The sequence below is a fragment of the Heptranchias perlo genome, chromosome 8 (genome assembly GCF_035084215.1).
Source record: "Heptranchias perlo isolate sHepPer1 chromosome 8, sHepPer1.hap1, whole genome shotgun sequence".
Lineage (NCBI taxonomy): Eukaryota > Metazoa > Chordata > Chondrichthyes > Hexanchiformes > Hexanchidae > Heptranchias > Heptranchias perlo.
Window position 1 is genome coordinate 30,842,115 of NC_090332.1, and position 26,885 is coordinate 30,868,999.

The 26,885-nt window shown below is 39.2% G+C and overlaps 1 protein-coding gene and 1 long non-coding RNA gene across 8 annotated transcripts in view; one reads left to right on the forward strand and one right to left on the reverse strand.

Annotated features, from left to right (window-relative positions):
- Positions 1–23,505, reverse strand: part of LOC137324185 (uncharacterized) — a 91,920-nt gene extending 68,415 nt beyond the window's left edge. The window contains exon 1 of one of the 2 annotated variants that reach the window (XR_010963542.1): positions 23,367–23,505. This is a non-coding gene — a long non-coding RNA (uncharacterized lncRNA). Of the gene's footprint in view, positions 1–21,598; positions 21,685–23,366 lie in introns of those variants that run through there. The other variant, XR_010963541.1, reaches the window with a different exon arrangement.
- A 186-nt stretch (positions 23,506–23,691) lies between these two features.
- The window catches only part of esrrga (estrogen-related receptor gamma a), a 193,358-nt gene continuing 190,164 nt past the window's right edge, over positions 23,692–26,885 (forward strand). For 3 of the 6 annotated variants that reach the window (XM_067988893.1, XM_067988897.1, XM_067988900.1), the window contains exon 1: positions 25,685–25,911. Coding sequence is in view for 1 of the 6 variants with exons in the window: in XM_067988898.1 (XP_067844999.1) it covers positions 23,863–23,864 (2 nt within the window). In the remaining 5 variants the exon portion in view is untranslated. Of the gene's footprint in view, positions 23,865–25,298; positions 25,321–25,684; positions 25,912–26,885 lie in introns of those variants that run through there. The other 3 variants (XM_067988892.1, XM_067988898.1, XM_067988902.1) reach the window with 2 other exon arrangements.

A 26,885-nucleotide genomic window follows, 5' to 3' on the forward strand; every position in this document is an offset into this window, starting at 1 on the left:
AACCTGGTGAAGCTACAACACAGGACTACATGCATGCTAAACAGCGGAAGCAACATGCTATAGACAGAGCTAAGCGATTCCACAACCAACGGATCAGATCAAAGCTCTGCAATCCTGCCACATCCAGTCGTGAATGGTGGTGGACAATTAAACAACTAACGGGAGGAGGAGGCTCTGTAGATATCCCCATCCTCAATGATGGCAGAGTCCAGCACATGAGTGCAAAAGACAAGGCTGAAGCGTTTGCAACCATCTTCAGCCAGAAGTGCCGAGTGGATGATCCATCTTGGCCTCCTCCCGATATCCCCACCATCACAGAAGCCAGTCTTCAGCCAATTCGATTCACTCCACGTGTTATCAAGAAACGGCTGAGTGCACTGGATACAACAAAGGCTATGGGCCCCGACAACATCCCGGCTGTGGTGCTGAAGGCTTGTGCTCCAGAACTAGCTGCGTCTCTAGCCAAACTGTTCCAGTACAGCTACAACACCGGCATTTACCTGACTGTGTGGAAAATTGCCCAGGTATGTCCTGTCCACAAAAAGCAGGACAAATCCAATTCGGCCAATTACCGCCCCATCAGCAAAGTGATGGAAGGTGTCGTCGACAGTGCTATCAAGCGGCACTTACTCACCAATAACCTGCTCACCGATGCTCAGTTTGGGTTCCACCAGGACCACTCGGCTCCAGACCTCATTACAGCCTTGGTCCAAACATGGACAAAAGAGGTGAATTCCAGAGGTGAGGTGAGAGTGACTGCCCTTGACATCAAGGCAGCATTTGACCAAGTGTGGCACCAAGAAGCCCTAGTAAAATTGAAGTCAATGGCAATCAGGGGGAAAACTCTCCTGTGGCTGGAGTCATACCTAGCACAAAGGAAGATGGTAGTGGTTGTTGGAGGCCAATCATATCAGCCCCAGGGCATTGCTGCAGGAGTTCCTCAGGGCAGTGTCCTAGGCCTAACCATCTTCAGCTGCTTCATCAATGACCTTCCTTCCATCATAAGGTCAGAAATAGGGATGTTCGCTGATGATTGCACAGTGTTCAGTTCCATTCGCAACCCCTCAGATAATGAAGCAGTCCGTGCCCGCATGCAGCAAGACCTGGACAACATCCAGGCTTGGGATGATAAGTGGCAAGTAATATTGGTGCCAGATAAGTGCCAGGCAATGACCATCTCCAACAAGAGAGAGTGTAACCACCTCCCCTTGACATTCAACAGCACTACCATCACCGAATCCCCCACCACCCACATCCTGGAGGTCACCATTGACCAGAAACTTAACTGGGCCAGCCATATAAATACTGTGGCTACAAGAGCAGGTCAGAAGCTGGGTATTCTGCAGCGAGTGACTCACCTCCTGACTCCCCAAAGCCTTTCCACCATCTACAAGGCACAAGTCAGGAGTGTGATGGAATACTCTCCACTTGCCTGGATGAGTGCAGCTCCAACAACACTCAAGAAACTCGACACCATCCAGGACAAAGCAGCCCACTTGATTGGTACCCCATCCAGCAACCTAAACATTCACTCCTTTCATCACCGTCGCACTGTGGCTGCAGTGTGTACCATCCACAGGATGCACTGCAGCAACTCGCCAAGGCTTCTTCGACAGCATCTCCCAAACCCACGACCTCTGCCACCTGGAAGGACAAGGACAGCGGGCAGATGGGAACAACACCACCTGAACGTTCTCCTCCAAGTCACACACCATCCCAACTTGGAAATATATCGTCGATCCTTCATCGTTGCTGGGTCAAAATCCTGGAACACCCTACCTAACAGCACTGTGGGAGAACCTTCACCACATGGACTGCAGCGGTTCAAGAAGACGGCTCACCACCACCTTCTCAAGGGCAATTAGGGATGGGCAATAAATGCTGGCCTCACCAGCGATGTCCACATCCCATGAACGAATTTAAAAAAAGACTCTAGCATTTTCCCGATTACTGATGTTAGGCTAACCGGTCTGTAGTTACCCGTTTTCTCTCTCCCCCCTTTTATAAATAGTGGGATTACATTTGCCACCCTCCAATCTGCAGGAACTGTTCCATAATCTATAGAATTTTGGAAGATGACAACTAATGCATCCACTATTTCCATGGCTATTAAAGCCATTGAAAAGTGTCCAGCTTTTTTACCCATTCTCCCAGATTATGGAAGTTACCTGCAGAGAAGGGATAGATCTATGCCTTCACCACATGGGTGCTAAGCATCGCGTTGGCAGAGTGCAGAAAGGAAGATTTGTCAGGGACGTTCGCATATACTTACAGAATCTGATGGATTTTCCTACCATTGATTTCAAATGGAGGAAAAATCTAGAATGTTCTGTTATCAATGTGCAAGCCTTCCTGCCAGAATTTCCTTTCTGCTCTTCATCCAGGCGATGCTTAACACTCAAGTGGTAAAAGTAAAAATCTACCCCACGAACTCTTTGAAAATCAGGAAAGAGGCAACAAAAAAATCAAAAACTCTTTGTTAATGAAGAATTCAGAGATGTATTTTTTTCTTTCTGCTCATTTTAAATGGAAGAAAAAAAGTATTTTAAAGCACTTTACACACACAAACTAATTTGTGGACAAAACATGAAATAAAGTTGTGAGCAAACTGGTGACCAAAATCGATACCAATTTCTTCCATTTTTACTGCTATTCAGAATCTTGCTTCCATGTTAAAATGTGTTCATGAAAGTTAACTCCCTTTCTAAATGCTTGTTAAAGGGCAATCAAGAAAAAAAAATCATGCAATATTGCCCAGGTTGAGGGTGGGATATATAATGGTTCCACTGCAGGATGGAACTAGGTCATCATCAGCCATCCAGATGTCAACCATTCCAGCCCAAATTCCCACCTCAGCAGAGAAAAGCTTATAATTTGGACAACTCTTATATATTTCCTAGCTCTTCTGTTTCCAACGCATTAATGTGTGAAGTTGTAATATTTGTAGAAATTACCCTTACCTCAGATTTAGTGAGAGTCACACTAGGTCAGGCCAGGAATCCTAGCAAGAGTTGACTTAATAATTAGATTTGGCTGCTATCCCCACTTCCCCTTAAATCTGCTACCACTGAGAATGGATCTCATCCTCAGCCCAAACAGCTGAATCACATATTTCGATTACAATGTCCAACACAACCTTTTACCTCCTGCTATGTAAAACGGGCTTTGTGAAATCTTTGGCAGACCATTTCAACAAAGCTTTATGCAGTCCACTGCTGGACAAAACAAATATTCGCCATTTATGCCACTTCCATGCTAACTTGGTGCTTGAGATGTGTGAAAATCAGCATTATTACAGGTGGCTCCTAATTGACTGGCTTTCTTTCTGAAGCAAAATGACGCACACACACCATTTTGATTTGGGTTGTTAAATTCTACTAAAAAGGGCTATTATCCTTATATTCATAAAAAGTGGAAAGTATATCCCTTAATTTGACACTTTTGGTATATAAACAGTAAATGGAAGCTTTATTAAAACTGTAAGTTTATTTTCTACAGTGCTGATACAGAACCTTGTAAACTCAATTAATTCTTCCTGCCAATGCCACCTATAATTTATGGTGTAAATAAATTACTCCATTTGTTGTACAATAGAGGGATGCACCATTTCATCAATTCCCTCACTCAGTGTATCATCAGTGTTGGAATTACAATAACAACTTTTTGACAAACACAGCTTCTTTAAGGGAACAAAGGGACTTTCACAAGCTTTCATCAGCTGTACTGCCTTCATTCTGCATGAGGTAAATCCTGGATTTTGAGAGAGACAAAGCATCACTTCAAGGAGTGAGGAAAGCATAACACTTAATATAGCTAATTTAATGCCTATCATGTCTAGGGCTGATTGAAGGACATTAGTTTTGATGAGGCGAGGCATTGTCCCCACTTTGGTATTGCCTCCACATTATGATAGTATTAGTAGCAACAGATGAGGGCTTTTGATCATCTCCTTTCCATTTCAAGCTGCAAAAAAAAGTTTAACAATTCCACTTATAGTTACATGCCAACTTCAGGAAGTCATTTATTATCTTCTGACACACATGTACAAGTGAGCAAGACCATTACGTAACAAAGGGAAGAAAGGATTTTCTGTAACATTTTCCTTCTTGAAAGATGGCTAATATGCTGAAATAAACATCTCTTCTTCTGTTTACTAGGTCTCCTAACTTCCATAAACTTCTCAGAAAATGTAGTTAAGTTAATAGAATCTAGACAAGATCATTTCTTGAACTGTGCATATCGAGCAGTTGCATGACAGGAACAGTACAGGTCAAGCTAGGAACCCAAATGTAGCTGATACAAATGTTAATAGCACTGTATATATCAGAAGTGGTGTCAGGAGATAGGAGACTGTGTTCTAACTAGAGTCAGCTCTTCTTTTAATAGTTTATGTTAACAGTGTTTGCAAAATATGGTAAACTAATAACAAACTTGGTCCTGAATTGTATGCTTATGGCTACTGTTAGAGGATAATACAACTTAATGTATATTAGATTGTTAAGCATCTTTTGTTTTGCTATCGACCTACAAAATAATTCCTATTATCCCATCTATGAATCATACAGTAGTATTATTCTATAGTGGTAATATTCCCTCACATGTTTAGTTAACATAACATTCACTATACTTTTATCTATCATTATGGCTATTTTTATTTTATTAAGTCGTTGTTGTGAAATTCAACTTCAATGGAAAGGAAGATCGGGCGAGGGTATAACAGGCAGCCAATCGTTACTGCCCGTTTTATGCCCCCATCGAAGTTGAATTTCACTCCCAATCTATTTTGTTTTAAGAGTATAGATTCAGATCCCCTGATTCTGGGTAAAAGCATTACCAGGCATAGTACTGAGCCAAACAAACCAGGAAGATCCCAGATTCAATCCCTGGCTTGTACTGAGTTAGCTGATCTCTGCTGAGGTGGCTATCTGGGTGCTCCAAGTGGCCTCAGTACTCCCGTGTTGTGGATGAAGAAGATTAGCCAGGGTTCCCACTCATGATCACTATAACAAAAAGCTATATATAGGAGAGAGTAAGTAGAAGGCTATAATCTAACATCTTTATTTAGATGATGTCTATCAACTACTTTAAGCTTTTTATACAGTTTCCCTCCCCCACCCCAATTAAATTACTATCTATTGCTTACTCTCAACCATCCATTCTATTTACTGATTTGATGCAGATTACAACACCACCACCACCACACACAAACACACACACACACACACACACATACTCTTGTTGGTTATGAAAGCTTATCCACAATATACTTTCTTAACTGGAGCTGATTCAATTAAGAATATGCATCAAAACTCAGTTAGATCCTTACCGCAGTGACTGCAGCAACTGCTTTATGTGAGTGCTGTGACAACATTAAAAAATCATTATTCATTTCTACAGGTTATATGGTTCCTCATGCACATCACATTATTTATTAATTTTAGTCTCCCTTTTATATTTTATTAATTTAATTAAATTTTATGGATGATAGAAACTTTTCATTATGTCAGGGTTGACATTAGTTAAGGTTTCTCTCAAGTATTTTAAAAGCTGCTAATTGATCTGTCACCATACAATGTGTTTTATTGAAACCTCATAAGAAGACTTAATGAGAACAAGCAAAAGGTGTTCTTTAAAATTATATGCAAAGTAGCAGTACTGGAATTCATAACTCACAGGTAAACAGTTAGCAAATTTCATGGAAATTACGTTCTCTTTTACGTAAAATGACAAGAAAGAGATAACAACTTGCATTTTTTGCACCCCTCTGCAGAAGAATGTCTTAAAGGACTTTACAAATAGAAAAGATGGATGTCGAGCAGCTGACAGGAAGGTTTGGGGGTTGTGGGACAAAAAGCATGGTCAAAGAAATTTTAAAAGGGTGGGTAGCAAGGTACGGTGACTTAGAGAGAGAGTTCCAAAGAGCATGGGGGGCGTAGCAAATGACAGATCAGCCACTAAAAGCAGAAGATGGGAACAATAAGCAGTAATCTTATATCAGGGAAGCAGATGGTGCGATTTGATTTCTAACTTATGTTCTGTAATTTAGTTTCATAAAGAAAAGGAGCATTAATGTTGTTTTCCACCAAACTTCTAAATATGGTCATGCATGTCTCCTGGGAAAAGTGTATTTTTAATATTAGGCGAAGCATGGTACAATGCATTTATATCAAGGCTGCCGAGTAGAGTTGAGACCACTTGGCCCTCAACTGTGAGTCCAAAGTTCTAAAACCCAATCAGCCTCTCTTCAGCTTCTCCTAAGGATAGGCCAACCAAGTCACGTGTGAAAGGAAGGAAAAAGTGGCTTAGGAATGAATCAACCCTCACATTGCCCAATAGTATGCTGTCAAATTAAACTAAAGCATGCCATTGACAACGTGTCTGTCAATGTTCATTTGTTGAACCAGCTCACCGTCTTAACTAAAGAGAATAATATGAATGTGAGGAGAGGAAAAAGTGACAGCACACAAGTTCCTCTGTGGTATCATATCTAAATGAGTGAGCCCAAGCAACTAACACACAGGCAACAAAGTTATAAGCGTGTTACGCTGGGATGAGTCCATGGATTCCATTAAATGTACTATACAAGGACTTGCATTTTGTTCTATTGATACAATGATTTACATATTATTTGAAGCTGAAAAAGCACATCCTAATACATATGGTAATCAGTTAAAAGGGTAACATACTTTGCAGGCATACACTAACTTGAGAAAGGATATCAGAATTACATTGAGTGAATCAGTTACTATAGAAATATGGTCCACTTCAGTTTGCGTTATGGTATATGAATGTTTTGGAGATTAGTATGAAGCAAGGAGCTGTGTTTTAGGAATACCAGTTGTAAAAGATTTGAGGATTTGATACAGTATAGTTCACAGAGTTTCTATTTGTCTCTAAGTCATTGGCCTGTGGCTACAATGTTTTATTCTGTTTTTTAAAAAATATGTTTGCAAGCAAAAGTTTTAACTTGCTAAAACTCACTTTGGAATCAATAACATTCATCCAAAGACTAACTGAATAGTTTACTGAATAATTTACTGAGAAGTAGAGCAAAAATAAATCTCTCATTTTTAAAAGATAGTTTCAGTATGTACTTAGTCCACTGTGAGTTTTTCCTCATGTATTGCAGCACTTTGATGTTCTAAATGAATCTATGAGGGGATCCCAGAGGGTGCATGAGGTTATCACTTTTCTGTCCATCCAGGGCCAGGCATACCATGCAGCACGAGCAAAATGTCTCAAGAATTCTGTATTCTAATTTGTGTTGTGTTGTTGTCCTACTAGTATGTGATTTCTATTGCTATTAATTAGCAAAAGCATCCTCTTCAATGATAACACTGTTTTCCTTTGGGCAGTTAACATTTTCTTTTAGAAGTTAGAACAAAGGGTCCCAGGAACGTGTTAGTATTTGAAGGTGGTCGGTGCGAGCGTGTTAATATTTGCAGGGAGTCTCCCACATAAAAAAGTTTGAAAACCATTGCCTAAAATAGTCCTGTGAAACAATGTGACTATACTGGTGGTAACACACTGCTTGATGGACAGCCTTTCTATAAATATAACTCGAGGATTTTGCATTGACATACAACTGCGGAGAACACATGGGTCTGCAGTCACAGAAGAAAAACTCTTTTAAACTTATATATACAGATCAAAACAAAATGGCATGTCTTGAAATGATCAACCTATATTTCCAAATTACCATTTATAGGGAATAGATCATTGTTGCCTTAAAGAAATTATATCCAAAGTTATGTGCTTTTAAAACATTTCCAAATAATTTTGCACTAAATCTTCACTATGTCTTCACCAGGTCCATTATTTACATTCTGGCATTATGGAGAAATTAGATCAGATTAAAATGAACTGTCAGCAGGATTGGACTAGACTAGTGTGTCACTTCTGGTTTACACATGAAATTATGTTACATTTTGAAATGTTGATATATGGGGAAACATATGCAGTTGTTAAAGTAATGTCCAAGTGCAATACAACATATATTAAAATACAACTTTCTTTGAATTATCTTTAGTTTGTGCATGTAGAATAAGGCCTTCGCTGAGTATGATTTATAACTGCAGTGGAGAATGTCATGTAACTAACTGGAATTTGCAATGTGACTAGAGTCAATTGGATCCACCACTGAATAAGTGGCCAAACTGATGTGGAACTCCACTAAGGAAAAAGATTTACCATTATATTAAATTACATCAAAATTTGGAAACCAGTTTTAGTACAACCCAAATCCATCTGAATGTCTTGACTATCATGGTGATAAATCAGGGTTAAAATTAACATCAGAGGAAATCTTCCCTAAATGTCAGCAGGGTACCTGTACTAGATTAAATACATCCTAGAATCCTCAAGGAAATGAGTAAGAAATAGGTAGGGCTCTAGCTGATATTTTTAGGGGCTCTATAAATAAAGAAATTTCACTCAGGACTGCAAAATAGGGAATATAACCTTAATATTCAAAAAAGGAATGAAACATGAATTGGGACATAGTGAGAAATCGCTTGAGAACATTTTAGGGAATGTTATCAATGTTCATCTAAAGAACATAGAATCATAAGTAGTACAATTTCAGAACCAATAGGTCATGTCTCATGAATCTAATGAGATTCTTTGGAAAGGTAGCTAAATGAGTAGATAGGAATAGTTGGTGGATATAACTTACTTAAACTTTCAAAAGGCATTTGTGAGGCTTTTAAGCAAGCTCGTGAGTTAACAGAAATTTAGCTAGCCACCTGGCTTGACATTAGATGGTTAGGTGATGGTAAATCAAGAGTTCTGTCTCGCAAGCAGTGACTAGTGGAGTTTTGTAGATGTCTGAGCTGAGTCCCCTGTTGTTTAGACTATTCGTAGACATGGCTGAAGAGGATATGTAGAATTGTAGAATCATAGACAGTTATAGCACAGAAACAAGCCATTTGGCCCATCAAATCTGTGCTGGTATTTTCTCCACATAAGCCATCTAGTCTAATCCCACTCTTCTATTCACTGCCCCTGCCCTTTAATGGTCCTCTTTTTTCAAACAACTAATTGCCTTATAAAAAAATGTATGGATTCTGTTTCAATGATGGCTAGTGGCAGAAAATCCGACATTCTTACCACCCTCTACATAAAGATTTTTTTTCTAACCTCCCCTTTAACTCTTTTCTTGATTATCTTAAATTTGTATCCTCCCATTACCTTCTGACTGACCAGTGGAAACAATGTATAACTATTTATCCTATCGTAGCCCTTCATAATCTTAAGGATTCCTATCAGGTCACCCGTTAACTATCTCAGCTCTGGTGAAAACAGTTCTAATTTCTCAATTCTCTCTTTATAGCTACAACCCCTCATCCCTGGTAAGATCCTAATGAATCTATACTGCCCCTTTTCCATTGTTTTTAAATCCTTTCCAGAATTGGCTGCCCAAAATTGTACATAATACTCCAACTATGGCCTAAGATGTTGTACTGGATCAACAGCCTCTTCCTATTTGCCTTTTTTATGGTCTTATCTACTTGTGTTTTCACCTTTGATCACCTGTGTGCTTGCACACCAAGGTCCCTCTGCTTCTCTATTCATTTAAAATGTTACTATTTAAGATGTATTTCCTTTTCCTGTTCTTACATCCAAAATGTGTTGCTTCACATTTTTCTATATTGAACCACAACTGCCACCTATCTGCCTATCTTGCTAGCTTATCTTGCAATCTTTCACAATCCTCATCACCTTGTTCCATTCCCCCTCCAACCCCCAAATTTGGCGTTAGCAGTATATTTCAATAATGTCAAGTCCAGATCATTTATGTCTATGACGAATAAGAGTGGCTCCAATACTGACTCCTGTGGGACACCACTCACCACATCTTCCAGCCTGAAAAACTTCATTTTGCAGCTACCCATTTCTTTCTGTCCTCCAATCATCTCTTTATCCATGTGGTCACTTTTCTCTTCATTCTATCATTAGCCACTATCCTTGTCATAAACTTCTTACTTAGTACTTCAGCGGGTGTTTTTTGAAAATCCCCACATCCACAGCACTTCTTTTATCCATTTTCTTTATTATTTCCTCACAGAATTCTATAAGCTTTTAGAAATTTGTGCTGACTGAGCCTGATTAACTCACGTTTCTCCAATTGCTTAGTAATTTCATCCAATATTATAGACTGTAATAACTTAACAATTGAAGTAAGACTAATTGGCCTATAATTTCCTTGTTTAACCCTATCTTATTTTTTGCTACCCTGAAAACCTATGGCACAATTTTCCTTTCCACAAATTTTTAGAACATTATAATCAGAGCCTCCATTAATTTTCTTCCCTAGCTTCCCAGATGTAAACTATCAGAGCCAGGTGATTTGTCTACCTTAAGTTGAGCAACTTTTTTAGTATCATCTCTCTTTGAATAATAACCTCCACTAACAGTTCTACACTCATTCTGGTGGTTATACATACCAATCTCCTTTGTGAAAAGTAAGGCAAAGTATCTATTTCATATCTCTTATTCCCCTCACTCCACTACAGGCTCTCCTCCTTCATCTCTTAGCAACCTTACCTTTACCTTGACTATCCCCTTACTGCCAATGTGCCTATAGAAAGCCTTTTGTTGCCCTTTTTTTTGCAATATTTCTACTAAACTCCCTCTAAGCCTTTCTAAATTGCCTTTATGTAGCTTTCCTATATTTTCTTTTTATTTGTCCTGGCTTTTGTTTTTATTATCTGTCCTGCAAGTGTTAAATACTTCATTTTTTTTAGTGCAGATTTGTTTTACTCATCTTATTTGTCCATGGAACACAGTCCCTTTTTGCCTTACTGAAATATATTTCATTTGTATATTTTTTATCTTTTGCATAATATTCCCGATTTCTGATCTATGGTTCCATTTTCTAGTTTTTCCATCCATTTAATATAGGCATATAATTTGCTTTACCTCACAATAATTTGCTTATTTTCCCCTTTCTTACACTGAGTCTAAATATATTGTGATCACTGATTCCCAAATGCTCTATTTTTAGGTTGCCTACATGTTCTACTTCATTACTTAGAACCAGTTCAAGTAGTGCTTGTTGGAGTAGCAACATATTGACTGAGAAAACAGTCATGACGACATTGCAAAAATCCTTTCCTTTCTCACTAGTAATATATCACTCTATATTTAATATGGACCAATCTATTTTTTCTTTATAAAAGCATCCTCAACAGTACTTTTAGTAAAATATAATTTTTTTTGTTGACACCAAGTTATCTGATCACAGAAATTAAAGCCACAGAAAACATAAATTCACCAGGATGATCCCAGGGCTTATGAAGAGATATTTAAGATACTGGGACTATTTCCATAGAAGCAGAGAAGACTGAGAGGAGATTTAATAGAGCTTTTTAAAATTGTGAAGGGTTTTGATAGAGTGAATAGGAAAAGACTATTTCCTCTGATGGAAGCCAATGATGAAGGGTCATCAATTTAAAATTGTCATTAAGAAACTTAGGAGAGAGGTTAGGAGAAATTTCTTTACAGGGACAGTTGTAGGAGCATGGAATTATTTGCCACAGGAAGTGGTTGAGGCAGAAACCATTACACCTTTCAAGGAAAAAATAGATAAATATTTGAAGCAGAGGAGGATACAGGGCTATGGGGAGAGAGCAGGACAGTAGGATTAGTTTTGGATTGCTCTAGCAAAGAACATGAAGGGCCAAATGGCCTCCTTCTGCACTGCTATGGTTCCCATCAGGTAATGGGCATAAGAAAGGTTGACAGCAGTCTTAAGTGGGGGGGGGGGGGAGGAATGTCAGAGATTGTAAAGTGATGAATATAACATAATGTAGATTAGAATAGAAAGTATGAAATATATGTACTCAATGAATTGGTGAAAAAAGATAGAGGGACAAAAGGATCTGGGTGTGATTAATGACCAGTGACTGAAAGTGTCCAGTCAGTGTGAAGCTGCTATCAACAAGACGAGGCAAATGCTGAAGTTGAGATGTATGAAGTGATTTCAAATCTGGATTGCTCATTGGTGAGGACGCACTACGAATATTCTGTGGAGTTTTAGATGCCCTACCTTTAAAATGTTATTAATGGCTTGCAGAGAGTTCAGAGAAGAGCAACAAGAATAATTCTAGAACCTAGAAAGAAAGAAGAAAGACATTGAATTCATATAGCGCTTTTCATGTCCTCAGGATGTCCCAAAGTGTTTCACAGCCAATGAAGTACTTTTGAAGTGTTGTCACTGTTGCAATGTATGCAAACGAAACAGCTAATTTGTGCACAGCAAAGTCTCACAAACGGCAATGAGGTAAATGATCACATAATCTGTTTTAGTGGTTTGAGTGGGGGATAAATGTTGGTCAGGACACCGAGAGAATTCCCCTGCTTTTTGTGGAATAGTACCATGGGAATCTTTCATTACCTTATGCATACAAATGGTCCTTAGTTTAACACCTTATCAGCTCAAATAGTGCAACACTTCCTCAGTATTGTACTGAAGTATCAGCCTAGGTTTTGTGCTCAAGTGTCTGGAGTGGGACTTGAACCCACAACCTTCTACTTAGTAATGTAAATTATAAACAAAGACCTACAGAACTAAAATTATTTTCACTAGATTTAGAGAGTACATAATTCATACTTTTAAATTATGAATAATCTGGGTGTTATTTAACAGATTATGGTCACAGGACAGAAAAATGCAAGAATAAAGTTAACAATCCTCAATGAGATTAAAATTAATGTTTCCACATAGTTGTGGATATATAAAATGAACTCCCTTCTGTTTAAGAATGGGATTCAAGGTTGTAATGATAAGTACAGCATAGACATTTCAATACTACATAAAATAATTATGGTTACTTTGCTGCTGGGTGCATGAGAGGTGCCATCTGTGGAATCCAGTTCCTCAAACTTGAATGGTGGGTTGTAAAACAGGATTGAAATGCAATTTTGCCAATTACCTTCAAAGTCAAGAAGAAATTTGACAACGCTTTATCTTTTTGGATGTTTTACCTATGCCCCCTCAAGTGATTGATTGTATTGGGTGGTTTGTAAATGTTCTGTGAATGGCTGAAAGTCCTCTTCTCCCACATTTATGTTCATATGTCTATTTACTGCAGTGTTGTTCCAAAGTGGCCCACAGAAATGTCACCTGTCACCCATTCAGATGCATAAGATAAGAAAGTGCATGAATAAATAGAGACAGGAGCTCAGCAACCCTACTTCTGAAAAATGTTTGTTCCTCACATCATTGATTGAACAGATTCAACTTTTTACAACAGGCATTAATATCAATGGTTAATTGCCACTGAAAACTTGGTTAAATATCGGCAGAGGGAACATTTTTGCACTGGTAGCTTTCTCCAGTTCTTACCTATAAAGCTTAATAAGGAATATTGCAGGAAATTTCTGCTATTCTTTTCTTATTCACAAGACACAAGTCTGTCCAGGATTCTAGTGGTTGATTTATAAGTGCAACTCTTTTCATGTACAAAAATGTAGCCCATTATTAATAAATGTTACACTATTAATTTTCTTAGTTGTGCACAATGAAACAAGTGACTGTGGATGGATATTCCAAAGTCAGGCATAAAGATACTTCAGACACTTTCGTAGCATTGACTGCATAATTTACCAGTTAACCGTGTTGAAAATTCCAATGCACTGCAATGGCTACGGGCCCTGATAATATCCCAGCTTTAGTGCTGGAAGAGCTGTGCTACAGAACTAGCTACACCTCTAGCCAAGCTATTCCAGTATACCTTCAACATGGGCATCTACCTGGTAAGGTGTAAAATTGCCTGGTAATGATCTGACCACAAAAAGCAGGACAAATCCAACCCAGCCAATTACCGCCCCATCAGCTTACTCCCAATCATCAAGAAAGTCACTGAAGTAGTCATTGACAGTGCTATCAAGCAGCGCTTACTCATCAATAACTTTTTTTTTATTCGTTCACGGGATGTGGGCGTCGCTGGCGAGGCCGGCATTTATTGCCCATCCCTAATTGCCCTTGAGAAGGTGGTGGTGAGCCGCTTTCTTGAACCGCTGCAGTCTGTGTGGTGAAGGTTCTCCCATAGTGCTGTTAGGACGGGAGTTCCAGGATTTTGACCCAGCGAAGATGAAGGAACGGCGATATATTTCCAAGTCGGGATGGTGTGTGACTTGGAGGGGTTGCGAATGGAACTGAACACTGTGCAATCATCAGCGAACATTCCCATTTCTGACCTTATGATGGAGGGAAGGTCATTGATGAAGCAGCTGAAGATGGTTGGGCCTAGGACACTGCCCTGAGGAACTCCTGCATCAATGCCCTGGGGCTGAGATGATTGGCCTCCAACAACCACTACCATCTTCCTTTGTGCTAGGTATGACTCCAGCCACTGGAGAGTTTTCCCCCTGATTCCTATTGACTTCAATTTTACTCGGGCTCCTTGGTGCCACACTCGGTCAAATGCTGGCTTGATGTCACGGGCAGTCGCTCTCACCTCACCTCTTGCTCACCAATGCTCAGTTTGTGTTCCGCCAGGACCACTCAGCTCCAGATCTCATTACAGACTTGGTCCAAACATGGACACAAGACCTGAATTCCGAGGGTGAGGTGAGAATGACTACCCTTGACATCAAGGCAACCTTCGACCAAGTGTGGCATCTAGGAACTCTAGTAAAACAGATATCAATGAGAATCAGGGGGAGAACTCCTCAGTGGCTGGAGTCAAAACTGACACAAAGGAAAATGTTTGTGGTTGTTGGAGGCTAAGCATCTCAGCCCTAGGACTTTGTTGCAGGATTTCCTCTGGGGATTATCCTAGGCCCAACTATCTTCAGCCAGTTCATCAATGACTTTCCCTCCATAATAAGGTCAGAAGTGACACTGTTCACTAATCATTGGCTAGTGTTCAGCTCCATTCATAATTCTTCGGATAATGAAACAGTCCAAAACCACACGCAGCAAGACCTGGATAACATCCAGGCGTGGACTGATAAGTGCCAAGTAACATCCGTGCCACACAAGTGCCAGGAAAGAGCAAACAAGAGAGAACCTAACCACCTCCCCTGACATTTATATGGCATTTTCATCATCGCGTCCTCCACTATCAACATCCTGGAGGTTACCATTGATCAGAATCTCAAATGAAATGCCATGGCTACTAGAGCAGGTCAACAGTTGGATATTCTGTAGCGAGTGGCTCAACTCCTAACTCCTCAAAGCCTCTCCACCATCTACAAAATACAAGTTAGGAATGTAATGGAATACTCTCCACTTGCTTGGATGGGTGCAGCTGCAATAACATTCAAGAAGTTCGACACAACCAGGACAAAGCAGTCCATTTGATCAGCGCTTTATCCATTAACCTAAACACCCACTCCCTCCACCACCAGCGCACCGTGGCTACAGTGTGTACTATCTTCAGGGTGCACTGCAGCAACTCACCAAGGCTTCTTCGGCGGTACCTCCCAAATCCACAACCTCCACCACTTGGAAGGACAAGTGCAGTAAATGCATGGGAGCACCACCAACTCCAAGTACCCCCCCCCCCCCCGCTCCCACCACCCCAAGTCACACATCATCCTGACTTGGACATATATCGCCGATCCTTCATCATCGTTGGGTCAAAATTCTGGAGTCCCCTGCTTAAAAGCATTGTGGGATTACTTTCATCACACAGACTGCTCCCACATCCTGAGAATGAAGAAAATGCATATTGTCTTACTACAAGCAGTAATCCAAAAAGTATAATGGAATATTACTTGAGATTGTTCCAATTAACTGCTCCAACAGCAAGAAATGATACAGCTGATCTACACAAATAAACATGACTTATAGCAATTGGCAACAAAGGCTAGAAAATACTGACTGCAAGGAAGGCACATGGGAGGCCACATTAACTTGAGACTGGATTGCTTGTTTTAGTCACTCAACGTAGCAAATTTAAACATGTTTTTTTTGGAAGCCAAGCAGCTTTGCCTACAACAGAGGGCCATTGAAAGGCCTGGGCAATCATTGTCAGAAAAATAAACAAAGTTTCTAAAGTTGTTAGAAATACAGAGAACTGTAGGAAATATATTAATAGTTTTAAGAGATGGAGCTAAGTTTAACCCTTAACCTGACACCAGTTTCTGGAAAACTCTCGTCTTCCTGGGTCAACTGGTTCATGTACTGTGGCCCTGAAAACAATATTAATAATAAAACTACTTGCTCATCAAAAATAGCTTTATTACTGTAATAGTATCCCTAATTTATTAAATTAAAGACCTAAAAATGTTAACATTTTACATGGGCTTGTCCCATTGCCTCTTTTTACTATCGTCACCTTCTTTCCTATTTCTCTCTCTCTCTCACATTAATTGTACTGTTTCCCTATCTGAAAATGAGCTTCAAGGGGACAGTTTTGGGGCTAATAAAAAGACTGGAATCTGGAAATTAACCTAGTGAGATCATCAATGTGACCCAATTAATATTTGAAACAAAAACTTCAAAATTAGGAAGTGATTGGTTGGGGAGAAGGATAACCATGCAATCCTGAAAGGGAGATATTCACACCTTGTGACCTTTGAACTATCATGCTGTGCCCACTACCAACAGCATTAAGATAGTCCTGTTGCTGCTCCAACACTCTCAGCTAGAAGATGGAGACATGGCCTAAGTATGGGCAAGATTGGAATATTAACATTCTTAATTATATTTTCAGGATAGGGAGGGAAAACAGCAGATGAGATGGTAGTCCTGGATCATAAGGATGTCCTGGGGTTGCATTAAGATAGAATCCATATTGAAAGGGTTAAGAAATAGGAAGGAAAATGGTAGAAATATTGGTGTGCATAGCAGGCCACCAAACTGTGGTGATAAGATAGAGGTAGAGATCTGTAGACAGTTCAGAGATGTGTAAGAACAACAGAACAATAATATTGGGTGATTTAACCTATTCCAAAGATGGACTGGAATCAAGATTATACATGTGGTCAAAGTGAGAAACGCTTTTTAGAATGCATCCAGAATTGCTCCCCAAATCTTCTAGTTTCTATTCCAACAAGGAAAGAAGCATTTTTTAAAATTTAATTTCGGGAGATTAATTAATTGGGGCCACACCGACCCCCGCTCCCACACACACATACAAACTTCCACTTCAGGCAGACACGATATCGGGAAGTCTGTGACAATTCTAGGTGAGGCAGTGCCTCACTTGCATCACCTGACGAGACACCTCTGTCCATCTGTCTTCTTGGACAAGACTTTCCAACTTGTATGATGCTATTCAGAGGTGGCTCTGTAGAGGATACTGCCAACGGTATTAAATCTCCCTTGGCTTACACGAAAGTCAAGGGTCTGGACTCAGATACCTTGTTAACTGTTCTTTGCAGAACTATTAGGTGCGACAGTTATGAAACTGGAGCATCTGCTTATGGGGAGAAGGGGGAAAGGTCAAGCTTATGTTTGTCTAACCCTGCAGCTGATATATGACCTTCAGAAATAGTACAACAATAATAATTACTGTAAGTAAATAAAAAGGTACGGGTATTTTAAATTAATGTCATTTTGTGTTGGAAGCAGTTTCTCTTTAAATATTCAGAAGACAAATGTAGGTGCTTGCACCTCTATTTTGCCTTAATAAAACAATCTAAAACACAGCCAAATTACATACATTGGTGTATTGACCTTCTCAACATTTGCAACCTAGATATTTCAGAGGTAACATTAGCCAAACCGGACATAATTGTTCCATGGGGGAAGTGAGCCTTTCTTTTCATTTGGAGCAATATTTTTTTCTGTCAAGATACCGAAACAATGCGGTCCCTTAATATAGTGTCCTCACAACACCTGGCATGAACATGACACGAGTGAATGTGCAGTCCTACAACTGAGAGGTTAATGTCAACCTAGACTAACGTGAATCATTTTACAGACAGCGAATTGTCCTTAACTGATATCACTGATTTGGACTTCTATATGAATCTCGACATTTGAAAGGGAGTGTTTCACACTACTGTTTTATGTGACTACCCTATAACTGTTACTTTTTTGTCATTGTGTAATGATTAACAATACTAGCTCCACGGGCTAAGCCCGATTATTTATTTGCTCTGTAGTTCGATCCTATTTCCCTTTGTTCCTCTGTGTTTATGATCCTCATATCAATACCACGGAAATGTTATTTTCCAATGTAATATATGCAAACTACCCAGATACAATCTAAGCTACTTGTAATCACTGTGTGGCCAGCAGGCAGACCTAGCACAGTCGTCGCTACTGAAGCTCTGACATGGTCATATTTCTGCTAGAGACAATTAAGATCGAATATTATTATTCTTTGAAAGAACTTCCAACTTGTTAACACATTCTTGTACCAATGTGACTGAAATCTTACATCAGCCTCCTTTCTGCATTTTCTGGTTCAACTTTTAACCTCTGACCTGTGCTACCTTGGTAACCGTGATAATGTTTAAATCGCTCCAGACACAAAATAATTGAAATATATATCCACGTTATCAAAAAACATTCATTAAATAAACACCAGAGTCTATAAAGCGCAGTGAAATCCAGAGATCAAGACCTGCGCAACCCTCCGACGAGATAAGCTACAGACTTTATTATGTTCTCTGGAAATAATCTGTGTATTTAGTTCTTTGACCTACTGCAGGTGCATCGATACATTGATAGGGGGAAGATGAGATAACTCGGGCAACACCAGAAAATAATTTCCACATTGAGATTTAAGCGACCATTTGGGTGGGGTGCAACAAAACACGATATGGGGACAATTAACATTAATGTCCTGCCACATAAAGTGAAGATCCGAGTTACCTTTCAGCTTGAAGAAGCAGTGGTTGGCCACGGAACAGATAAGATCAAGATATTTTCTTTTGGAGTGGTCCTAGTTCGAGTTATAGTTGCACTTTCGCACTTAATGGAAAGTGATGATATTATTTATGGCAATTTTCCTCACATTGAGCTGGAGTTTCCGTGTATCTATCCATCAGGCTATTTACCTATCTATCGTATTCCCCGCTATCAGCTATCAATCTCGGTCGGCGTTTATCTCGATCTCTGTCTATCTAGTCTTCTGCCTCTGCTCAGATTTATTGCGAAAATACCTTTCATTATAATTTTCATATACTTGTATTGCAGCGAAGCATCAAGCAATGTTACATAAATGTTGCGGTTACACAATTAATGTTCTTTAAGTCTTTCGACAACGTGTTTTACAATTTAACAGAATGTTGATACTCTTTAACTGTGCCGCCAGCGTTGTGTACTACAGCAATTTTGCAAAAGACGCTATTTGCTTCAGCATGTATCCCCACGCCGCTTGCGATCACGTTTTACATAGTCCGTCTCATCAAGTTCTCAAAAATCTCATTCTAAGTTCCCGAGTCCTAGTTTCCAACTTTCCTATTGTCGTTATTTTTTCAACATCATTTGCAACAACCGCTGGCTCTTGTCATTGTAGATCATTTGACAGGACAAGGCAGCCAAGCACTTCAATGATTAGGCAAAAAAAATACACTTTAGAAACTTATTTGATATATATAATAAACTGGCAGGCTGTTACTCATAGTTTCAATACTTATACGGGGAACAGTTACAAAAATTGTAGCCCACTTCTTTATTCTTGGAATATTGTGGAAGCATCGGGAGGTAACCCTCCATCCCTGCTATCCCTATAACACTAAAGTGTCTAACGTCGTTTGAATGAACGTTACTACCTTCAAAATCAAATGTTTTCAACCAACATATTAGATTCTTTTTAGCCGCATTCGTTTTATTTATGTTAGAATTTAGTTTGCCAGAGCTATGGCTACAAGTTTTGCTTCCTTGTATTTGTTACTGCTGGAGACAATTGTCGAACTGGGTAATAAATGACACCAAATGTCCTTCAGATTAGTGTTTTTCTGTGGATTTTGTACTGTACGAGCTAAATTATATTTACTTCGTAATTTCTACAAATCTACAAAATGTAAATGGTTAACCTTATGAGACTGGCATATCTCACGCCCTTTATGATACGCAATGTTGCAGAGAATATTCACTATTTGTACCATCTTTGACAATAGGCGAAAGTTTTCTGAATGTTACTGTGCCCAGAAAGACACATGTAAATCAAAGGCTTGTTGTCTATTTAACCCGTGCTGGTCCAACAATCACCTCGTATTCTGCGAACAACCACGTGGAAGTTGTTGATTTATAACTTTGAATGCAACGTTTCTTTTGTATCTTGCAGAAGGAAAACATACTCCATCATATGCTAACTGTATGGAAGGAAACTTATATAACAATCATAACATGCAAATGATTGCATTTTAACCGCATACGTCTCTGAAGAACTAAACGTGTGGTCTTATATTTGCGCAAAGTGTCTCAGTGTACCAAAGCAAACAACGGCTAAACTTTAGATTTTAATAAATTTTTAACGATAAATTGGCGATTGAAGGAGTGGGAATGAAACTATAACCCTTTCCCCAATTTTCCACCTGCTCTATGTACCTATATTTCTCAAATACACTAACTCATACACACAGAGAAAGAAGTTTAACACAGACATTGTTGTCGAATTGTAACGAAGAGGATTCTAAAAAAGTTTCCACCGTTACTCCTAGCAGAAATAGTCACCTTGTTTTGCGTAAATACATTATTACTAATCTATAACATAATTAATCGCATACTGCCTCCTTTAGCATCTACACTCCCATCACATTACTGCTAAGTACCATATGAGAAATGTTTTTGCAAATCGCAATTTGTAACTTCATGCATCAAGTTTTCACCTCAGCAGCTTCCCTATCTCCGTTGCCAGACACCACTATCTCTTGCTTCTACTGTAGCTCTATCCTGTATCTCTTCTCTACCTTCAGCTCTGTCCAAATTTCTAAAGATCTCAGATGGTATTTTCTACTTTGCCTAACTCTTCTCTAGACATATACTGTAGCTTTCGTCTAATATCAGTCCCTTTCGGCTTTCCTGTCCTATATAATTTGACCAATTGTGTGTTTCCGGTTTCTCTATCTCTCAACGCACACAATTTGATATTTCCTACATGAATAAGGGTAATGATAAATTTGCTCTGAACCAATATCTTTAAGTTATTGCAAGTTTTGTAAATGTGATTTCTAAATCATTAATGTTGATCTAAATGATTATTACAAAAGTGATTGCATTACCATAGGCGCCTGTTCGGAAGATACAGTTTTTCGATTCCTTCATCTCTGAAGCACGTTTATTACAAGGTTAATGGTTCAAACAAGCTTTGGTACTTTGCATCAATATTTTATCTGTCTTAATTAATTTCTTCTTTGAACCAAATGTCCGATGAAGGGGGGTACAACAACCCTAAACTACCACTATACATAACAATGTGTCCAAAATTCAGTATAAGGTCACTTATCGGTGTACGGATGTGTTCAACAATCTTATTTGCAAAATTGAAAGGCACGTCGTGATGCTACAGCTTTGCAACCTCTCACTGAACCATACAATTAGGATGACGGTTCGTGAGCTATATTGCCCCTCTTTCTTTGAAACAATGTACATTGTTTTCTACATCGCTATTACATCTGGCGGTAAACTCCTACAATTGAAGACAACGAGGACTAAAACAAAATTTTGAACATCTGATCATTCTCATACCTGCAGAGAAGTCTTTTAACGTACCCCCTTTGCTTCAATATTGTGCTGGCAATTCAGCAGCATACCCTATTGTACTTTCAGAAGCAATGTCTTACTAACATGTGTCAGTGAAGAGTTAATGGGCAAAGATTGAAGACAGTGAGCGCACCACATGGTGTAAAAGCGGATTTTATTTAGCTGTACTATTAATGTAAGAATCTGGTGACAACATAGTAATGGTATTTCAAGTTATTCAGTATTAAACATGTTTTACAATAAGTAACGTTTTAATTATGTAAACTTAGCCAAAAATCTGACTAAAAATGTGTTAAATTTCCTCAAAGAATGTGACCCTTCTATTTATATTGTTTTTTCCATTATATAAAACTATAGACGATACACTTTTCAAGAAAATCCCTTTTTATTTTTATATTTTCCTCACTGAGAGTCGCAACAGAGCGCACGCGTATGTTCGAGACAGGAGAGTTGTGGAATACTGCTTGAGTCCAGAGAAAGACTGACACTTCCTGGCACTTTGAACAATCCGATGTTATCTGGTGCTGGACAGTATTTAAATACTCAAATTTGAAGAGATAACGTGCTTTTAAATTCAAGTTTACTTAATACTGATTCACTCATAGATAATGAGTTATGCAAAAGTCTACGTCGTTTTATACAAGGCAGTATTGACTATAATTCTGAAAATCATCCTTATATGGCGAGAATGTTTAGCGATGGCTATTTTAAAATAACAACTTGTATTATAGCTTCCCCGGCTGTATTAGATGTTTTCTGTGATACAAAATGTAAATTATAATGCCAGTCAAAAGTATGGTTTAGTCGTCAGACGGTTTCGGGAACATTTGAACATCTAAGTATTGATTTTATTTTCAATTAGCCCATTCAGGTAAAGGTGAGTATTCTCGTCAGTAAAATAGTTAAAAGTTAGTAGAAATTAGAATGTTCAGGGGAAAGTGGGAAGTTGATAAATTGGTCTTCAACTTTTAAGTCATATACATGAGTTTTCAAAGCCAGCCTTGCAGACGGATTAATGCGGATCCTTTGTTATTATTTTATGGGGCATGAGATTGGAAATGTATGCAGTGCAGAAACAGACTGATGGGCATAAATCAAAGGCTGATTTCTAGTCACATCACCCCTTTAAAACGCCTGGAAAGCCTTTCGAGTCGAAAGGGAAAGAAAATAACCTGTAATTCTACATATAGAACCAGGCACATGGTTCAAATGAATTTCCAAGTCCTCTTGTAATGAAGCACTGATGTCAGAAGCAGCATAAAAAAGGCACAATTTAAGTGTAAAACAGGGCTGGCGATTAAATGTCGGCGAGAGCGAAGAGCTATACGCCACAGCACAAGAATTTATCTTTTCATAACTCCAGCACTCAAACCACATAGCTAATTCATGGGTAGTCGTACGCAAGGTATACGATGAGCAGCACAGAATCTAAACAGTTTCACTAATTTGCATAGAAAAGAATTAGACAAACTAATTCGCAAAACACGAAGAAGTCGCACTACGTTTATTTCAAGGTAAATTTAGTTAGTCCTGTGGTAACACAGACCTAAACTATTTAAATAAATAAACGGTGGTATTGCACTACAAGAGTAGACAACTGATCTTAAGCCTTAACCTTGCAAAAAAAAAACGCAGAGAAAATACACCGGAATCAGATTCAATTTTTTTCTTGATAACACCTATCCCAAAATAAGAGATGGGTGTTTGTTTTTTATTTTTACAGATCAAAATATAGCAATGTGCACGTTCCTACCGTAAGTTTTAAATGCTGAAAACATGCACAGATTTCTGCCAATTTTCCTATCATTACAGTTGGGGATACTCTCTCCTCAGGTGTATCAGGCTGGCGCTCTGAGATAAATAGCAAATCCTTCAAACCCTACAAGTTTGCCGCGTGGATCTGCCTGGGGCTCTCTCTCTCTCTCTGTCTTTCTCTAGCCCCCCCCCACCCCCACCCCCGACACACACACTATCTATCTTCGCACATTCTATTTCTCTCTCTTCTACTTGAAGGGGGGCTCATGCGCAAAATTACGCATTCTTCTCTCATTTGTTCCTTGTATCAATCAAAAAGTTGGCTATTTATAGGCTACAGAGCATGGGATGGTAATACTGATCTCCCCCTCTCTGTCTGTTCTGAAGTTGCTAAGTGGTCAGGTTGAGTGCAGCTATTTGGCCATTTGCTATTGCTGAGTCCAGGAGGAAGGTCCCAAGCTGTGATTAACTCAATCTTACTGCAACCACGAACCATGTGAGTACCTAAATAATTATATTTGGACATCAAATATCTTATTGTTCTATATGCCTTTCGCAAAATGTATATGGTGTAGTTATTTTATTGCATTTTTATAGATGTGCCTTAAAGCTCAATATATAGCTAATCTATTTCTGCGTCTTACTATTTTGACAAATGTGTCATCTAGCAATTTTTCACTTGAAGGAAGCAAGATAATGCATATTTTATAGAGGGAATGCATGTTAAATGTCTCTGAAGCATCCGTCGTGCTCTATAGCTAGGATAAGATGAAGGTTGTTGTTATGTGAAATTGGAGTGGAATTACTCAATATTCGATATTTTCTTATTCCTCATCATTGAAGGCAGTAAAAAACGTTGAATGCATTGTGAAAGGAGCCATCCTTCAGATTAAATTTACAACGAAATGAGATGTGAATTTGCAGTTTTATAAATTAAATATTTTGTCGCCACCGCAGCACATGCAGTGATGTATCCGCCGATGGTGGTTACAGATTGCTACATTACAAATATATCCGTGTTTTTTGTAAAGCTGATTTCGATGTGCTATATCAAGTACAGAAATACAACTTAAGATGTTCCAGGTACTATCGAATAATGAATACGACGTTGCCTGCCGTTTTAACACAATCTGCGACCATTGTTTGCGCATATGTAAACTCGCAAATTCAATTAAATTCATGTGTTTTATTGCCCGTTTCATATTATATCAAACATTTACAAATTATAAATTGAGTCACGCGATTATTTTTTAAAGTTCAAAGTTACAGACCAAGTATGTAGGTTAGATCTGCGTGACAAGTGAGTAATTAATAGTCGGGATCAAATGTAAGACTGTTCTTTAAAGATGAATAGGTTTTTTTTAGCAATCATTTTTACTACGGAAAGTTGTAATGGTAAATGGTCTTAAAACTACTTTAAGAATTGTAAAGATATGACACCATCTATTCCTACCAGACCAAGGAAGCAAAAGCTAATGCGTTCAAACTTAGTTTTAGACATGACTTCAGCGATTACACTGCTGTCAACGTGTGAAGCAATCATCTCTTCCCTTAGGGTACTTTAATAGGCGATTGCCATTATTTCTGATGCGCGGGTTTAGTTAATACAAAATAAACATGAGCCTGTAAATAAAATAAACCGCACCCTCACTGATAGTCACTGATAACAATGATAACTCTGCTAAATAACGCATGCCGGATTGACGCCCTTCTAAGATCATTTTGATAACATCACTTTCTTCCTGAGATCAGCTTTCTGATACTCAGCATCTATCATTGTTAATGCACTGGCATTCCCGATTTAAACACACACACACACATACACACATACACGTTCTATCGGAAGATCGGGATTTGCCTTCGCAAAATTGTCGATCTGAATCTACCAGTCTTGGACTGTACCTGGACATTAGGTACCAGATGAAGTGAGAACTCTGTCAACCCTTATGTAGGTGAGATTTTTTTAATCTAAAAATAAATTGGCATAATAATCGCCGAACACTTCTATATTAATAATGTTTTATATAAAAAAAAACCGAAATCGCTTCTAGTGCGCATTTCTTATCAGTCTGGAGCACCGCCAGTGCCGTAAGATTGTGAATTTTGTCCCGTCTGTTGCAACTTGTCATTGATAAAATAAGCAGGGAGAATGACGCTGTGGGTCACGCTGAGTACGGACGGGCGCATTGCCGAGCGGGTGTGTGCGGATCACATGACCGCACTTACAGCACGGTTATTGAAACGAGAAAACGCAACACCGCGGCTTTAAATGACACAAGCGCAGAATGTGCGCCGAGATCTTGACCCCGTCGCCCCCGATTCCCTTCGATTTACCGGGAAAACCGTAGCAGTGACTTCGGCCGTCACCCCCTAGACTTAAAGAGTACAGGTTCCCAGGAAAGGGAGGCGTGTGTGTTGTAAAGAGGGTTGCAGCGTTTCCGAACCCCGTGGACATTAAAGCGAAAGTAGCCGGCTTCCATTTACTTTAATCTACCAAATAAACCCCGGTACCAGCTCTCGATCTGATAGGGAGGTTGTCCAAGGTAATCGTAAATCAATCACACATTTGCTAAAAGGTGCAGATTTTCTGACAGTCTCTGATTGCGATTTTATTAAAGCGGCTGTGAAGCGGCTGATGTTGAGCTGAGGTTACCCTTGCAGAAGGTTGCAACTGTAGCAACCTCAGCTCCTAAAGTTCCTGACATTCTTTCCTAAAGCACGCTCGGTGACTGCAGCGATAGGGGGACGATGATGTATAATTATCATTTGTAGGTCTTGTCCTGAAAATAGATGATAGCTTTGACAGCTGATCCACTGTAGGCCTGGAGATCCTGGCGCGTCAGTGCATTTTTTTTTACTTGGTTCAGTTTTGTTGTGACCACATAGGGCTGGTGGTGGGAAGCACGTTACGTGGTAGAGATAGCTTGTTCCTGACCATATACAGTTTATTCTGTTTGAGAGAGAACGGATATGTGTGTGTGGGTTAGGAACATGTATACTGAGGAGAAAAAGAAAGACAAGTGTATGTGTGTGTGTGTGTGAGAGAGAGAGAGAGAGAGTCTGTGTGAGAGGGAGAAAGTCAAATTGAATGCTGGGCCGGCGTGCCGCATTATCTCGGCGAGAAACAACACGATATCCTACTGTATTCCGAGAAATTTAGTGGCAATAAAGCGACGGCAGCCGAGGCTACTAAACCGTGCAGATTAACGAGGCGTTCCCTAAAACGGCCGTGTGTAACTTGTAAGCTGTAGCGAGACCTACCATACAACCAGCGTAGATTTCGAGTGGATTTAGCCAAGTTGTTGTCAGTGAGGAGAATACGATCGTTATACTGGAGGCCCGCTGCTTACCAGGACGTTGCAGCAAACAGTACACAATGCAAGATCCTAATGCAGTGTACACATATAAGATTGATTCTAGATTTAGCCTAGACTGAATGAATTACTGCATTAATCGCACTGCAATGCATGCCATTGCCAGATTGTTTAATTATTTATTTACACACCTTGAGAAACAC